The sequence below is a fragment of the Poecile atricapillus genome, chromosome 6 (genome assembly GCF_030490865.1).
Source record: "Poecile atricapillus isolate bPoeAtr1 chromosome 6, bPoeAtr1.hap1, whole genome shotgun sequence".
Taxonomy (NCBI): Eukaryota; Metazoa; Chordata; class Aves; order Passeriformes; family Paridae; genus Poecile; species Poecile atricapillus.
In genome coordinates this window covers 8,552,154-8,570,279 of record NC_081254.1, presented here as the reverse complement: position 1 = coordinate 8,570,279, position 18,126 = coordinate 8,552,154, and the positions used below count along the sequence as shown (strand labels likewise).

Sequence of the window (18,126 nt, the reverse complement as noted above, 5' to 3'; positions counted from 1 at the left end):
ACAGAGTTTTTGGAAAATGGAGAATTTCACTCGTGTGCACTGAAAAGGAAAAGGCTTGTACAAATGAAATCTAAAGAGAAAAGGTATTCACATAACATGGAAAGTTCACTTTTTTGTTGCAGTTTTATTTCCCCTGCTGGACTGATAAAACTCTGGGAATACTTGAAAGACCTCTTGTAATCTTGCAGTATCGTCCCTTTAATAAGGGCTACATATCAAGGTCTAATATAAATCCTAGGGGGAACCTATAAAAAAAATTGACAACTTATTTTCTGCCTATAATAACCCATTTATTTCCAATCAACTATTTTAACCACACAGCAATGCCTTAAATTATTTAACACTCATTTAACACTTAATTGTTCATTTAATTGTGTTAAGAAAGCAGTAGTCACTGTGAGATGATTATCTACAGTAGAAACAACAAACTTCCAAGATAGAGGCAAGGAAAATTCAATTGAGAAACCAAAAGCAAAACCCAGGGAAGAAAGCAGCTGTTTAAATTGCCTACTGGTGCTTCCACCTTAAAAGACAAGCAATCTATATTGAAGCAAAGAAGCCAGTGGTTATATCTGATTCTGTGTCTAATGATAGTGTCTCATCACCAGCTGAAGCTGGTGGAAAGCACAGACACCTGACATGATGCAGATTGAAAATACATTGCCATTAGAATTCACTGGAAAGTTAGTGATAAAATTTGTTTTGCTCTGTGGATAAGATCTCTTATCTCTCGTGGATGTCTATTTTTGAGTCAAACAGTAAAATCAGTTTATAGTTATATCAGTTCAACAAAGACAGAATATACTTGAACGTTTCCTTTTAAAATCCCAGCAAATAGATATATGAAGCTAGACTAATACTAGACTCAACACCTAGGAAGAATTAAGCATTGATTCCTTACTGTCAGCTGCCAAAAAAAGGGAATTCCTTGAAAAAATTGTTTTCTAAAAAAAAAACTAAATAAATAAAACAAACCAATGCTATTAATATTTGCAAATTAGGTATTTGGCCTGCTTAAATCCCAATGAAATTAAAGTAGCTGGAAAATATTAGTAGGCAGTTAATTTTTAAAAGATAACAGGTAAATTATTGGGAAAACCCCTTATGCCTGTGAACTCTGAAAACCAGTTTACTCATTTTAAAATGTTCTGTGCTAAAGTCAATTCAGAAATCTCCTGTTAAGTAGTCTGTAACCATAAAGTGCCTTTGGCAGTGCAGAGTTTTACTGAAAAGCTGGCAAGTGGAATCAGGGAAGAGGGTACAGAAGTGGTTTCTCCTGCCTACATAAACACCTTTTCCTATTTCACACAACTTGTAACTTTTAAACATATCTACCTGTCAAGTATGAGCAATACTGGCTAGGTGCAAAAATAGTATGGGGGAGGAAGTAAACAGGGAAAGAGGAGAGATAGATGGACAGAGAGACACAGACAGACTGTACAAGTTCAACTTCCTCTAGAGATCAATGTTTGCAAAGAACAGTGGATTTACCAGCTGGATGGCTGTGGAGCACAAAGATAAAGGCTGCTTGTGTGTTTCAAGATCAGAACCAGGCCCCAAGGCTCAGTGACATGGCTGGAATTCACACCTACCTTCTCATTTCCTATTTAAATGCAAATTTTTTCACTTGTGCAAGTGGAGAAAAAAACAGTTTCTTGGCAGTTTGCCAAAAATTTACAATTATATTTTACCTATTTCTATTTTAAAAACTATAAAACCAGAACATCAGTATACATGGCTTACTGAATGACTGGGTCAGCAGGCAAAAGGGGTTCAATGATGTCTTCCTCCAGTGCAGCTTTGAGTTTCTTCCCAGTAGCTTTGCTGAGGGACATTTGAAGTTTCTTTGCCAGTTTCTTAGGAGTGTTTGTTATATATAAAGACTCCTCTATACAGCAGCTATATACTTCAACCTTCACCTGGAAATCTGGGCTTGCTTCATCACTGAAGTGGGGGAGGAGAAAATTTCAGTGTTAGCAGAGAGCCATGGAATGCTGCTGCTACTTTATAAATTAAATCATATATTTCTAATCAAGGGAAGCAATGCCAGAAAATTTAGGTGCAAATATACATTAATATGGAATTAAGGACTAGAGTACACAACAGTAACTTAGCATTTGGGTCATGAGATGGATGATGGCACCATAAAAAATTATAAACAGGAAATTCAACTTTTAGGTTAAAAACAGAAAAAAACACTGATGTTATGGAAATACACAGTCAAGACATTCAAACATACTTAAATCTGCCCTCTACTGTTTCACAGAAATCACATGATTGAAAACCTATCTCTGCCTATGGTTCTAAATCAGATTGAACTGTTTTAAAGATATTTTAGCTGCACTCTATCCCCGTCAAATTACTGAAAAGAAAATGCTATCTAATAAAATCTGTTATTTACAACTTAACTACTTACTGCTGCATCCTCTGGCCCAAAGCTTTTCACAGTTTCCAGTTCTACTGATTCTCTTGCTCTCAAGCTTAGTCATCAAGCCAGAAGCCTAACCTCATCTTTCAGATAACAATTATGTCATTACACACATACCATAATAAAATAATTCTAAAAGCTTTTATATCAATTCTTTCTACGTCTTGTGGGGTACAAGGCAAGTTAGGGTGTTTTTTCTCCTTTTGTTGCAGAGTTTCACAGAAAATTATAATGGTCAAGTCTCATAACTTTGAAGAAGAAGATTTAAACCTTTGTCCCCACTTAACTTGACTGGGGGTTTAAGAAAATTTAAAATTTGATTTAAACTCAGTTTTCAGGATTTTTATTTAAAGTTTTTGATAGTTCTAGTTTTCCAGTCTTTCTCAGGAGATAGACTCTAAATTGTTGATATAAAAGATAAAGGCAGGGAGTGGAGTCAAGCACATACTCAGGTAGGTGTAACAGACATGAGGAGTTACATGAGGAAAGAGACTGTAACTTGCTGGACAGGATAACAATGCAACACTGAATGCAACATTTACACCTATATTGTCATAATGCTTTCAGGTTTTTAGCATTAATTTAATGCTGTCCTTGCGATATAAGTTTGTTTATCTCTTTATATAAAGAAAAATGTTTAGCAGGACAAAAATGAAAAGAAATACAGATTAACTAGCACATCTGCAACCAGCATCATTTTGTACACAAAAACCAGCCTTTCAAAGATGAGAATCCTCCACCCATTAAAATGAACAGTTTTGTCCACAGCAAAACCTAGTGGACCTCAGCCAATCTTATTCATAATCACATCCACCTGCAAAATAAAACAGCAATATTTGTACTCCATTCAACAGAATTAAATTATACTCACAATATGGTTACATTTTCAAAACAGATATCTGTTATTGCTTCATCCACAATAGTCACTTCAGTATCAAAAACCTCAGCCCCCATTCTGAATAAACAAAACACTGCATAGCGCTGTGATTCTGGAGAGAGTCAAGAAAGCTTTTATTAGCCACATTGCACATCACTATACTAAACACTGCCAGTAAACAAAACTATATAAAAAAGTAATTCAGACCTCTAAGGAATTGCCCTCAAATTCTTCCCACCAGAAATTTTCATCATAGGATTTTATGATAATTGACCTATCAAAGCTGCTGTAAAGGCATACAATATATACAAAGGAAAAAAATGCTTACCTCTATTAGGAGAAAAAGAAAAAAGTTGAGTAATCAGGTATAGTGTTCAACAACATTAGTAAAAATGTAATTTTGTTTAGTAAAATTGGCTTTACACAAAAAACCCACATTTGATCCAAAGTCTGTATCATTTTATGAATGTGCTACATAGGATTAGACTATTTTGCCATGCTTTGCATCTCTGACCCTATTGAAAATCAAAGTTAAATCAATTCCAGGTGACAGCTGGAACAGATTTAGGATTAATCTCCATGACACAGCAAAATGCATGTACTTGAAGGCTATCCAATAATACCCTCAACACCAGCAGTCAATTTTCATTTACATTTCTCTTAGAAATAGCCTCCATTATACTCTCTCAAGTGCAGACAAGACATAGAAAGTGTTTAATCAGAAGTTTCTCTGTTAACCATTTAATACAACATTTTTCTGTTGCTTACTCTGAAATTCTTCCTCAGGCAGACTTTAGAGAGTAGGGTTTAAACAGAACCACGGGACTTTGAACTAACTCAGCTTGCTACAACCAGCAACTTCAAATTACAAGCATTTACACAACAAAGAGTAAAATATGGACCTAATAAAAGGTGAAAAAAGGGGTTGAAATGAGTATGAACTTCCTCATTCAGTTTAAATTTACAGACATAAGCAATTGTTTATCAGAGTAATTCATTACATCCTACATACTTTCTTTTTTGCTGAAGTGGTCAGAGCGTTTCCACATTAATGGTATTCGAACATCTAAAGGTAGAAAAAAGAAGGAAGGTAGATTAGTTATAGTCAATATTGTAGATCTGTGATCAAAACAAATCACAAAAAATGTGTTGTTTCTTTTTCTGATGTTCTGGTGGTAACAGGACCTTTCTCCCAAAGAACAGCATAACTATTCCAAGTTTATGATCCACATCAAACGAAAATGCAATAATTAGTTCAACTTGAAGTGTCATTTCTGTTTAGAAATTATGCTAGAATAAAGAATATTTTAAATCTCACTTGAAAGTACCTGAAATAACATTTCAGAGAAGCTGTGTAACAGTACTGAGAGGTATTCTCTGAGCCCATTATTATGCACAGATGTAAACCAAAATCCTGCTTGCCTTGTGCTGAAAACCACTCATCCCACTGAAAGAGGAAAATCTTCCTGTTTTAATGAAAAGATACTTATACTGCAAACAGTTCAGTCTTGTTTTGCTATCCACAGAAAAATACCACTTGTAATCACATTCCCAATTAGCACTGTCTTAGCACAAGAAGAGTTTAGAAATCTTTTTTCTTTTAACCCAAAAATATCCTTCTAGTTCAGGACAATAGTAGAGAGGCAATTACAAAACCATTATTTTAAATCATGTCTGTCATTTTCACATTAGGAAAGTATTTTCTTCACTAAATTTTCCAATTTACCTATTAAACTCAACATAATACTAAATTACATTTTCCTCCAGCTTCAAGGACTCATGTTAAGACATAATGGCTTTTATTAGTGTCTCTTAAAAGAAAAAGTTGTGAGGGCATTATAAATCTCAACCTGGTTTCTGATGTACAGGGGTGCTGTTTAAAAGTATATGCAGTATATTAAGTGACACACGATGGCAGCAGCAAACAGCATAAGCTCAGCTGTCTCGTGACAAAAATCTTCAGTATTGTTATAAAGCATTGCTGACTCCACTGTTGTTTTCATATGAGGCTGATGGAAAAATCCACACTGATTATGCTGAGATGCAAAATGGTGCCAGTATTTTGGCATCATTTTGTCATGTATTCCTACAGAGGTTTACCCACAAAACTTGTTGATTTAAGTGAAATCACATGTAGTCACTCTGTCTCAGAAGTTAAATGAAAAATTCAAATTTATGAGACATCTTATTATAAAAGCTATTTCAATATTGAAACTTTCAAATTAATCTATTTTTAAGTGTCCATGAAAACAAATGCACTCTCAAGTGAACTGCCAGCATACAGATTTAGGCTTCTAATTTACAAAAAAAAATACATCACTATGTTCTGAAACTGCCATTCGCTTCTCAAGATGCATTTTCATAGCAAGCATTTCTAAAAATAGGGGGTTTTACATAAAGAGAAATAGTTTCATTAAAATCATTACAGAAGTCTCAAACTTTTAATATATATATTCATCTTTGTCAGAGGCAAAGCACAGAACATTTCTTCCCTAAAATACAAAGGTCTCAAATCTACATTCATACATGAAAACAGTTACAAATAAAAGCTTTTTCTATTTTTAATCATAGCAAAATGAATGACAATTTTAATGTGTTAAATAGACCTTGTTAGCAATTAGAGTACTACATTAAAGATCACTCCTGTATGCCACTTTCAATATCTTCCTACCTGAAAAATTTACACCTTGGTCAGAAAATCATCAGGGTACAGATAATCAATCCTGGAACAAGTTTAAAATGATACTTGTAAAACAGCTTTCAATTCATTCTTGGACTGAAAGAGCTGTCATTTATCAAAACCAAAGATCAATTTTCACACACCTTAATTTCAGTTACCATTAGCTGTAAATCTATGGATGCAAACTGGATACATTGAAATACTACAATTAATCAAATTTAAGCCAAATGATTCCTTGATAAAATTACTTTAAATTACACTCTTCTGACAAAAAAAAATCAATTGGTACAACAACATAAATTATATAATTTATTCAAAAACATAGGGGATAAGTAAAAATTATAGAAGTGCAAAAAACTGTGGACTAAGGAATGTACTTCCCACACAGTATTTGACATAGCTGCTTTCTTTAGGAGCATATTCCTCAGTAGTCCTGCATAGCTCCTCCTGAACTTTTGCAGCTGGCCACGATTGCCCTATTTTTTGGTAATTGTCATCTGGCATGACAGTAACTATATGGCATGCTAATAAATTTATAAGTGGATGGATTAATGAGGGTAGAATATCAGGAGGTAATAGCAGGTGACCTATAGAAAGAATAAACCAGCAAAGGCTAAAACCTACATTTAAGCCTTTCTGCTGTAAACTGGACCTGGCCAGGCTTCCTGAAACAAGTTTCTGAAGAGGGGTGAGGCATGGCAGCACCCAGCACTCCCAGGCTGGACTGCACAGTGAGGCAGTTGATTCTTCCTCCTGTTCACCTCGATCTGTGCCACACTTCTAAGGACATAACCTCCAGTTTTGAGAACTACTGTGTTGGCAACAGGGCAGAATCATTAACAGATGGCACCAGATACAAGGTGGTGTTTTTCACCATTCCATGGTCTTATTCCATCAAAGGAAACAAGCTGAATCTTTCATATCCTGAACAAGGTTTTCATACGATAAACAGAGTCCTTGAAAAATTCTGATTTTCTAAAGATAGTAGAAGTGTATTATATGACCTTAAAATCTTCACTGCAGATAGCTCTCCAGATTTGAAGAAAGGTGAAACCACAGCACAGACAGGCAAACAGATGCTTTCATCCAACTACCATAAGGAGGAAAGACAGATACACATTCTGCAAACAGCTGTGCTGGCAAAAAACATTATTGAACAATGTGCTCATCACTCTTCTACTGGAAGTTACCTTGCTTAAAGATATATTAAAATATGCAAAATTAACTGAAACAGTTTCAGTAGTGAGCTGTTCTACACGATTTTATTCTTAATGAAGCATGTCAGGAAAAAGCTGGCAGAACAGCCACAGGACTGCTGAATGTAGTAACTACTGTCACAGGCAAACAAAACAATAAATAAACAGTGCTGAAGTTTGAGAACAGGCTTGAAAACAGCCCACTAGGAATGGTTGTTAAACGTCATTGTTACTAGCCTGCACTGAAGCTGTGCCACTATACCTTTGCTGCAGTAATGTAATCTGCATTGCCTAAATAACATTTGCATATTACTTATAATTCTGCTCTCAATTTTTTTAGCCATGCCATGTACTATCACTTCAATGTCTGGTATTGTGAGGAGAAAAGAAGTTCTCAGCATACTCACACTTATTTAGCTTTGAAATGCATTCAGTGTTTAGTGGCAAACAGAAAACAAGTATTTCCCTCTGTGGAATGTCCTGTGACAATGGAAATAGAAGGTAGGATCTTCAAAAGCCCACATGTAACTTAAGCACAAGTCCCCTTGCAGCATTAGAGGATTGATGCCTCCAAACCACATACACACTTTAAAAAGATAACCTTTTAAATATAATTTGTATTACAAGATACTGTCCAGCTAATTAGCTTCTGTAATTAAGTGACTACCTGGTCTCTTACCTGATATAGCAATCTTTGCTCTGCATGCCATCCAGTCCTTTGTCCCATTTTCTGAAGACCTCCAAAAAAGAAGAAAAGAAAAAAAGATATTTGAGATCTGTGCATTTAGAAATCTAAAACTCAACCCTTTAAACACAAGAAGTGTCAGAATTTTCATATTATAGCTCCTTTCAAATGCTTTTCTTTAAAGTTAATTTTTATATCTCTGGTTTAAGATATGAGTCATTAATCTCTTGAGCATAATCTGGAAGGAATGTACACCACAATTTTTAAAATTCCCTAGAAGACTTTACTCCAAAGCATATGTAATCTGAGTATTAAAAAACAAATAGATTCATCTTCCTTGTCTTTTCCAGCTGCAACAGGATCAAATACATTATCAATTTTTCCCTTCATGTACATGTCAATGAAGATGCATCTTAATTTATTGGTTCTATATTGCTTAAAGAATTGCTTCCCCCTCCATTAAAGAAATGAAAATTTCTAGCTGCTACCAGTATCATGACTTCCAGAGGCAGTTAGAATATCTTCAGAACTCACAGATGATAGACTCTAGAAAACACTAGAATTTTCTCTCTCTGCCATGATTAAGCCTTAAACAAATTCCAGTCTGAAGCAAATATCAAAAGAAAAGAACTCTGAATGGACCATCAGCCACCAAAGATACAATTTAAATGATAGAAAAATAACTCTGTAGCATGCATCTCTTCTAATGACCTCCACAGACATCTCAAGGACCCCTAAAGACAGAAATCCAAGTAGTGCATGGCAGTCACAAATCGAGTACACAATACAACTGTTCAGATACATGCCCAAATATCTCTGCCCTATTCTGGACATGTGCCATCACCACTCTGTGCTCACTGACGTCAAAGACAAGGAGTCAAGTAAAACAGCACATATACACATTTGTCATTATTCCATCATTAAAAACATAAATAAAAGATTAATCACTACAATATTCCTTATTGAATTAGGAAAAAGCAATACAAATGCAATAATTACAGAATACCATACGTATTATATGCTATTTTTCAAAATCAGCTTCAGAATAGTGGACAGAAAATGCTGCTGTTTCCTCCAACACATTTCACCTATAAGGCAACATTTATGAAACCAAAATGTAGTGAAACTGCTCCTATAGATACAATTAACTGGAGCCAAGCAGGTACTCAAAGAGTTTCTATACTAAACTGCAACATAACATTTAATGAAATTACTAACCTGAGAGCAATAGTGTTTCTGCACCCCGATTCTCAACATTGCATTCATAAATTTTATTTGGCCCAAAAATTTGTAACATTATTCAAATAAAACATACGTACTTTAGGTCCTTCAAGACTTATAATGTGAGAATATTTTCAGCTACTTCTCTTCCCACTGAGTTACATTTATCACTTCGCTGTAGTTAACATAAGTGGCCAACAGAGGGTAGCAATTAACCACGATGGGACCATTATTAACAGACCCTTGATAACAATAGAAAGAATGAAAAATACAAATAGCTGTATTCTGACTTGGACAGCTTTGTTTTGTCCCGTTAGACTTGGCTACGTACTTTTTGTATGCTAAGGATAATCAAGAAAATATGTCCACTGTGTTACTTGATACTAAATTAGAGTTTAATGTCAAGAATAAAATCTACCCAGGAAAATATGACTTGTATTTAATTTTCTAAAGCAAAAAGAAGATAATGGAATTATTTTAAAAATTAATGCTTTAAGGGAGCAATAATTTATGTTTAAGAGATAAGAAAGGATTTAAATCCACATTCCTAGACAGACTGCTAAAAATTCATGTAAGTAAATGAATTTCATCCTGCTCCCTCTGAATTTGAGTTGTTACTCACTGGTCTTCAGTCCTTCCCGGACTGGGGTCCTCCTTTCGGCCCTGCAGCTCTGCCCCGTAGGCCCGTATGCGAGCATTGCAAACCATCAGGTTCTTCACCGCGCGCAGGAGCTGCTCCTTCTGCGTGCTCACTGACAGCAGTTTGCAGATGCCTTCTCGCATGTGGACCTCAAAGTTGATCTTCTCTTGAGTGTCATGTTCCTAGATATGCAAAAAAACCCCAAAGGGTTAAACGAAAAATCAACTAACAGTATTCTAAATTTTTTACATCTTCTACTGTTGGGATAGAGAATTCTAAGGTTTTAATTATAAACCTAGAATTATAATTATTATAGAATATATAATTATAATTATAAAATTATAAATATAAAGTTATTGTAACAGTTACTGAATGTAGAATAGTAGTTCTCTCTTCAGGAACAAATGAGTAAATCATGGGACAAAACAGATTTACTATATCCATTATACATGCAAATTTCAAACTAAGATTAACTCACTGTAGCATCTGAAAATTACTAAAAAAGTTATGTGCCTCCATATGTCATTTACAGAATAGTAACTAGAGAGAGCTAACTGAACAAAGTTTATAAATTAACAACCCACTTTTCACAGTGACCCCCACTAAAATACACTTTAAACTGAAGTAAATGTCTGAAATATTCTAAATCAGAAATTCAATCTCATCACCTCTTTGGCTGGCTTTAAAAAGGTGAAGAAAATCTGGGTTTTTTCACTTATAATTGATAAGCAATTGAGGTAACAGCAGAAGCAAAAAAAAAAGGAGACATCCCAATACTCAACTGCAACAGTCAATGAACTGAAAAGTCAAACAGCTATGGTGCCTTCAAGACTATACAGGCAGCATGTCAGGCACCCTTTTCATTCAAACTATGAAGTAAACTACATATGGCTGGAAAGTCACTAGAATTCACCATTACTATTTTTTTAAGGACTGGGGGATTTTTAAGGTTTTATAAAAACTGCTGGGAAGCCAACATTTTCCTGCCTACTTTCACCAAAAACATTTATAAATGTGCATTATTCCTCGACTTCAAAGAGGTCAATCAACATGAAGCCAGAAAATAAATAAGGTGAAGGATCACAGACTGTTTGGTGTCTCCCAAACGCCTACTAGATGCCACTGATGGTTGATGATGTGATGAACACTTTACATTGTTATATGGCCATCCCCGGCCAAACCAAATATTTCTGACATGTGAAGAACAGAGTGAATAACATAATGTTGTCATGGCATTGCAGGGTTGCATTGCAAATAGTCTGCAGGTCAGTGAAGAGTGATGATTTCTCATTACTAAACAAGAGTATCACAACTACCTCTGGAATTAACAAGTTCGTGGTTGGTTGATGGTAAATGGCTCCCAAAGTTCACATCAGAGATATTTTCCATAGTAGTTCTGCTGGTTTTCTCTACAGCTGATATATGAAAGCCTGAGACCCTATATGACACAAACAATGCCATTTTTAACCCTCACAGGTTTGCTTTTCAAAGTTTCAATCACAGCCAGAGGGGGATAAAACAGGGCAACAACACCTCTGCATTCTCAGCACCTGCGTTTTTGTTCACACTTTTTCCTAGGACTCATCAAAGAAAAAAGGAGAGCAGTAAATAGCTTTCATCCATCTTCTCTTCTTCTAAGTCAAATTTTACGTGGCTGTGAAAGCCTAAGCAAGGCCATACACACCTGTCCCTAAGAAATAATTACTTACTCTCTGGGCCTAAACTAATAAATCAGCTGCTACAAAGAATGACATCCTACTTCCCCCTAATAATTTCCAAGAGAGCAGGCCTCTGTACTACCCTAGCTCCTCTCCACATCTATCACCTGCTAGAGAACTACAGTGAGGAAATAAACACTCCTATTTGGGGCATCTGCATGTATCCATATTAGGGCTTTCAAGAATTACACAAGGCATTCTCCACACTACATCTCAGCCAGGCTCACATAAAATATTCTGGACTAGCAATAAATGGCTGTTGGGCCAGAGCTTAAATAACCACACCATATAAATCTCATCTGAAGGAAGGACTTAGGAGCCTAATTTGGGAATGTATGAAGTTCTTTGTGCCTACCAAAAGAGACTGGTCAGCTTTCCCCCTCTCCCCCTGCATTCTGTCTAAAAATATAAGCACACCATCTGGACTTGGAGGACACAGCACTGTTATGCCATATGCTGTCTAATGTACTGTTTCCCTTGTGGGGTCCATCCTTCCCCCACCAGTGGCAGCACAGTCCAGACAAGATTATTAAAAGCTGCTGGATTTTCAGCCCCACACTCAAGAACTACCTATGCAACACTTCCAAAAAGTGTCTTTGTATTCCCTACCTAAGTATACTTAGTATAAGAAATTTCAAATAGTTCTAGTATTACACAGGTAATGCAGTGACAAAACCACAAAAAAATAACAACAACAGCAGAGAAAAATTATATGGATACTGCTGAAGGTAGGACAGGTAGAAATTTTACTTCATTTAATTGGTAACTTCATCACAGGCTATCAGAATCTTATTCCAAGGTACACTTCTGATTTACTGCCACAGTGGCTTACATTTAAACCCTATAAGTATAGTATATCTATTTAAGATAAGCAAGTAGCCAGGCAGTGGGTGTCACTGTTGGACACGAAATGATTCACATGGACGCAGCTCGAGGTGTGGTGAAAGAATAATCGTTTATTTGTTCTTTCAGTATTTATAGGTTTTCGACCACGACCCGGGATTGGATAGTCAGGTTAGCACCTTCCCGACCGCACTGGCCGTGAGAGACGTCTATCAAAAGGCATATCTTTAAAGGAATGTATAAACACCTATGTTTATAGTTACTTTCCTGGGAAAGTGGCTAGAACTGTTGAGAACAATACCTAAAAGCCTGATTCTCAGGGCGACACAGTGGGTACTCTTCTCAGTGGGTGCTCTTCTAAAACAGGGACTATGAAGTCAAGACACCAACTTGAGCATTTTGTAGCTAGATAGAAATGAGCGTTTGCTGCTAATAACAGCCACAGTTTCACAGGCATTCCCGAGTTCAACAAATAAGTAGGCTTTTTAACTAAGTCGAGGTGTAAAAAAACCCTCATGAATCGGAAAACTCGTGGCTGAAAGATTAAAGAGGTGCAAGGGAGCAGCTCCGAGCCTGCGGAGGAAAGGGTGAGCGGGGGACCCAATTCGGCCCAGCCCAGAGCAGCAACTCTGCCAGGGCGGCCGCCGCGTCTCCCGGCGAGGTCCCTCAGGAGCGCGACTGCACCGCGGCCATCGGGCCCGGTGCGCGGGCAGCACGCGGCTACCACAGGCTCGCCAAGCTCGGAGACAGCGCAGCTTCCGCCCCCCCCGGGCCGCCCGCAACCGCGCATCGCCCGCCACACCGCCCCCGCGGCACCGGAGGGTGCGGGCCCGGTCTCCTCTGCCCTGCCTGCCCCGGCACTCACCGGCCCCGCCACGCCTAGCCCGCCCGGCCTCTGCCTCCTCTTCCTCCTCGGCGGCGCCGCCATTCAAACCTCCCGCCCCGACAACGGCCGTGGCCGCCCCGCCCCCAGCGCCACCAGCGCCCCGAGGGACAGCGGCTGGCGAGGCTCGTCAGGAAACACTGCAGATACACTTCGGTGCCTGTGGGCGGACTGTTACTGACGGCAGCCCTAACCACCTAATGTTTAGCCACAAAAGCGAGTGCCAGCAATAATGGCCAGGACAGTACCTTTCTTGGCTTCTTTCTTCCTCATTAATTTTCTTTCCTGAAACCAGCCGGTGCCCCCTCTTTCTGGTGAGTGCTCTTATGGGGAGCGGGAGGGAGCGGCTCATGGCAGCTTCCCGGCGGCTGCACAGTGCGCAACCACTGCTGCTCCAAAGCATGCCATGAATTTTTAACTATGTTCTGGGGTTCCTGCAGTTCATCTAATTATGCATCTTTAGTATGATGGTAATTCAATAGCTGCACTAGTAGCACGCATTGTTAAAAAGTATACTGTTATATAATGAGTAAAACTGCATTGATTATTCACTGGATTGACTGAAGAGGAATGGGAGTCATCTCTCTCTTCTGCTGTCAGTTTTGCAGCTGTATTTGTTTTCGGCAGATGAAACAAATGAGCCAAATAGTGTCTCCCATCTATTGCTCATCCCCGATTTTTTGGGTTTCCTCTCTGAATTCCTCCTTGACAGGTGATGGTCAGAAGCGCAGATCCTCATTGCTTTGCACAGGGCTGTCAATATTTGTGGGAAGTAAAATGTGCTGGAATGACTGAGATATACAGTGTTGCTAACAGCTTTCTACAGAAGACAGAAGTCTCCAGGCTAACATATGCTTATTTAAATTATAAGAAAATGCAGTAAGAAGGGAAAATTTTTAAAGCCTCATTGCTTCATCAGGATTTCATATAGGTACTTGGCAGTTCAGCTGGGCCCCTGACATTTACAATTGGTACACAAACACAGCAGGCTAGCCTTGAGGGAAAATCCTGAACTCCTGGACCAAACATACGTATTCCTTGGTGCAAGGCAGAGGACAGCAAGCTCCGCTTCCCTGCAGAGCAAAGAAATGTCAGAGGCAGCTGTTCAGGAGTTCCTGTCTCCATCTTGGACCATGTTTCTTAGGGCAAGGAGAGGCATTCAGATATTCATTAAATACCTTCATGCCATCCTGAAGTCCTCTGCATACCACTGGCAGGGCACATGCCACAACTGTAGGCACGTACCATGTAGGGAAGCCCTACACTGTTGTGTGTTATTTTGTAAGGTACCTTTACCCTTGCAAAATCATAGCTCAGGCCTGTTAATTCAGCTTAGCAGAAAAGGACTATGGGAAAGTGACTCAGCTGAATGAGAGGTAGGAAAACAAATTATATAACCATTACATGTTCATATTGTGGTTTATGGTGGTTGGTTGAATTACATTTGTTGTGCCTAATTGAAATGTAACTGACGCCCATGTAACCAAAGGCCTAACTGCTTTAAAAGGTCTGATTTTTGCAATAAAGAACTCTCTCTTGCACCTGCCTGGGGAGTCTGTGTCGCTCTGCTTTGTAACTGCCGCAGGTTATATATTTATGGATGCTATATTTTCTTCTGTTGTTTATAGATACTCCCTCCTGTTCTTTAGGTACTGTGACTTTCCCAAAAGAAGTCTTTGTCCAGTTCGTTCAGTGGAGAAATCCCATCAGGGAGCCAAAAGGCTTTTGCTTAATCAAGGTATGATACTTAGAGCTGCATATGGACAGCCAATATATCTAAGAGAGGGTTTGAGGGAAATTGAAAGGAAAGGCTCCACCTAATTGTGGTGCTTCGTGTATCCAGGATAAGCCTTGGGTTCCTGCCTCTGCTGCAGAGCTCAGGATTTTGGGTATAGCAAAAGCAATCCACCAAATGAAGGGAGAACATGAGATGACAAATTTTGCTTTACAGTATGGCCTATCTCTTAAAGTGGGGTCTGGCCTCTCCTGAATCACTCAGGGATGGGATTTGAGCCTCAAAAATCTACAGGTAATTTTCTAGGCTACAGAAGAAAACTAGAAACAGTAACATGTCATGGAGTGGAATTGAACCAAAGAGGTGAAAATCTCAGGTTAACTGAACTGTATTATCATTGAATTGATGTTTGACTGAAGTTGAGTGAGGCTACAGCCTTGACTGAATGGCTGAAACTCTTTGATGAGTTTGAAGTAAACTGTGGGAGCAGGTGGAAATAACAACCTTACTGTAGAGATAAACAATAAGAAATAAATTACTCTAACTCTGCCTTGCCAAAATCCTTTTAACAACTCACCAAATAGTGCATTAACACTGAAAATTAATACAACCTGTGAAAAAGACACACTGAAACACTTCCTATCCAGCATCATCCCAAGCAGTTCAGGTTAGACTCTAGAACAAATCCACTGGTTCAGTCTTTGCAGAAGCACTGCCTCAAAGACTCCTGAGAACAGCTCTTAGGTATGCACCAAGAGGGTTTTCTCAAAAGCCAGGATGGCTACGTGGATACACTAAAAATCACTGCAGAAGGAAAAGTTACACCCCAAATTATTTCAGGCAATCAGCATCTCTAAAACAATTTTTTGCTGGTAATGTAGACAGCTCCCAGGAATCTGTGGCAGTTGTCCAAGAATTTTAGATGCTAATTAGCATGGTTTTGCAGTACAGTCTGTTCAGCAAATCTGAGTCTTAATAAAGTCCCAAAATGTGACTGCTAGCAGCATAAAGAGCCCATGCCTGCAATCCTTACATGCTGCTACTGACACTGACTTGAATTGGAACCCTTAAGAAATCAGTGGCAGTTAAATGTGTAGCTCTCAGCCCTAAGCAACATGAATAGTATCTTCTCAAGCTCAGTGCATACCTGCTCTTCAGCTGGTCCAAATGACCAATTATCCAGTACATTAGGAACATGTTTCTGCGAAGTCTGGCTTCTCACATTCTTGCACCTGCTTCTGCTTTGGTCTTCCGTTGCTTTCACTTTCTAGAGATGTTAGGTTTTTTCATTATAAAATCAGGCTTCATGATTCAGTGGATCTATCAGATACTTTAAATTAAACATTAAACATTTAAAATCAAACATGTCACCAAATTTCTAGTATTAGCTTTTAAGGGAATGTGAGACTGAGGCTTTAAAAGACATTTCTACAGGTTTAGAATGAGGTGAGTTCTTTCCACACTTCATGTCTAGTTCCAACAAAGCTCTCCTGCTGCTGTTACAGCACACAAACTAACTTGAAATGAAGGTGGCTTTATGCCGTCTACATTAACCAGAGATACGGGATTCAACTAGTAACTAGCTATTCTGCTTGCTCCCTAACTGAAGAGTAAATGCAGCAGACAACAACAAAAAAAGGAAGCATTGTAACCATGATGTTTCCCCAGACAAACCTCTACTGAATGGCAGAGAAACCCAAGGCACAACCTACGAAACAAGGAAAATCCTGCACAGTCACAGCTGCTAGTGCAGAGCAGTCAGAAGTGGGTAGAGTGACTTAAACAGGGGATCTATATGCTGCCTTCTGGGGTTTCTTATATGAAACTTTTTTTTTTTCAGATGAATCACACCATTCTTTTATTTGCCATTTAATTTGCATTGCAAAGCATTTGGCTTCCTTCTAGAATTAGGGAAACTGGATAGCAGAGAAAAGATCATTGTCTATCTAAATCACTGTTCTGCTCAAGTGTTAGACTGGCATATTATTTTAAATGTTAGGCCCATCATTTTGGTTTAACAGGTACAAAATGTCTACACCTACTCTTGACAGCACTGCAGTATTTTTCTTAATTTCTTAGTTCCCACAGCTTGCTACACCTACTCCTTGAATATCATCAGTGTGCCAGTAGAAATGCATTCAATTCCTCTTCAGATTTATCCTAAATGGAAAGCTATGAAGATTTGTACTGGACACAGAGGAAATAATTTGCAAAGGATTTTTATAACTGTCTACTTATTTAATTTTAAACTGAAGAGTAAACTGTTCCCATTGATTACCACTGGCTTGGATTGCCATGGTATGTGACCATTATAGATCGGTGAAATCGGCAGAAACTCTGAAATTTAGGGTGTTTAGGAGACTCAGTAACTCATTTCTTTATTTCAGCCTGCTGAGGTCTGTTGATAGTCTTTCCATTCTCTTAGCTGGGCAGAAGGGCAACATGTAGTCCTACAAAACAAATTAAATATGGGTAACTACCTTATTGTAATGCGCTTCTGGTTCAGTTTTAATTGGATAAGGTCAAAATTAATCATCTGTCTGACAGTGAGCTAAAGCCTAACCCTATCTTGGTTGAAGTTATAGCAAAAGAAACCTTTGTAGCCTCCATGTTAGCTAATTGATTAGTGTGAAGTAGGTATCTTCTCTAGGTCATGGAGCCAGCCATTGAAGATGTCATCCTATAGCATGCAGGTGCCTAAGTCAGCTAGGATGCATCACCCGTATCTTTCTGCAATAATCAGACAGAATTTTGAATAAACTCTTACTTATTACAGATTAATTTTACCCTGAGAGCTTGTACATCTTCTGCTCAAGATTGTTTGATATTCTGCAGCTCTTCTTCAACTGCTTCAACTGCTCCCAATGGCACCAGGATCACATCCCTGTATGATGCCATCACCTAAACATTGATACCAAGGTGCTTCAATGAACTATTTTGTTGATCATTGCATGTTCCTGTAGAATTTCTAAAATAAACTGTATAAGGTTAAGAAAGTACAAGAAATTATTTTTCTTTTTCCAGATAAGAGGCCAGAAATATATTCCTCCCAGTATTCCTGATGTCAATCCTATATTGAAATGCCTTCAGATTAAATTAATATAGACTTTTTAAGTCACCATATGAGATAAATGCAGTCCAAATAAATTTCATAACAGAAATAGTAACACAAAATCCATCCCCATATGAAAACCGTTCCTGAGATCAAACCAGAAAACCT

General features: G+C 38.1%; 1 protein-coding gene and 1 long non-coding RNA gene across 2 annotated transcripts in view; one reads left to right on the top strand and one right to left on the bottom strand.

Moving 5' to 3' along the window:
• RTKN2 (rhotekin 2) overlaps positions 1-13,216 on the bottom strand; it is a 33,923-nt gene extending 20,707 nt beyond the window's left edge. Inside the window, exons 1-6 of the mRNA XM_058841375.1 lie at positions 13,154-13,216; positions 9,710-9,909; positions 7,861-7,919; positions 4,318-4,371; positions 3,300-3,417; positions 1,744-1,944 (exon numbers count right to left, since the gene is read on the bottom strand). Coding sequence (XP_058697358.1) covers positions 1,744-1,944; positions 3,300-3,417; positions 4,318-4,371; positions 7,861-7,919; positions 9,710-9,909; positions 13,154-13,216 — 695 coding nt within the window. The remainder of the gene's footprint in view (positions 1-1,743; positions 1,945-3,299; positions 3,418-4,317; positions 4,372-7,860; positions 7,920-9,709; positions 9,910-13,153) is intronic.
• An 83-nt stretch (positions 13,217-13,299) lies between these two features.
• Positions 13,300-17,893, top strand: LOC131580600 (uncharacterized). The gene is made up of 3 exons (XR_009277901.1): positions 13,300-13,485; positions 14,821-14,909; positions 17,742-17,893. It is a non-coding gene; the product is annotated as an uncharacterized LOC131580600 (long non-coding RNA).
• Positions 17,894-18,126: the final 233 nt, after the last annotated feature.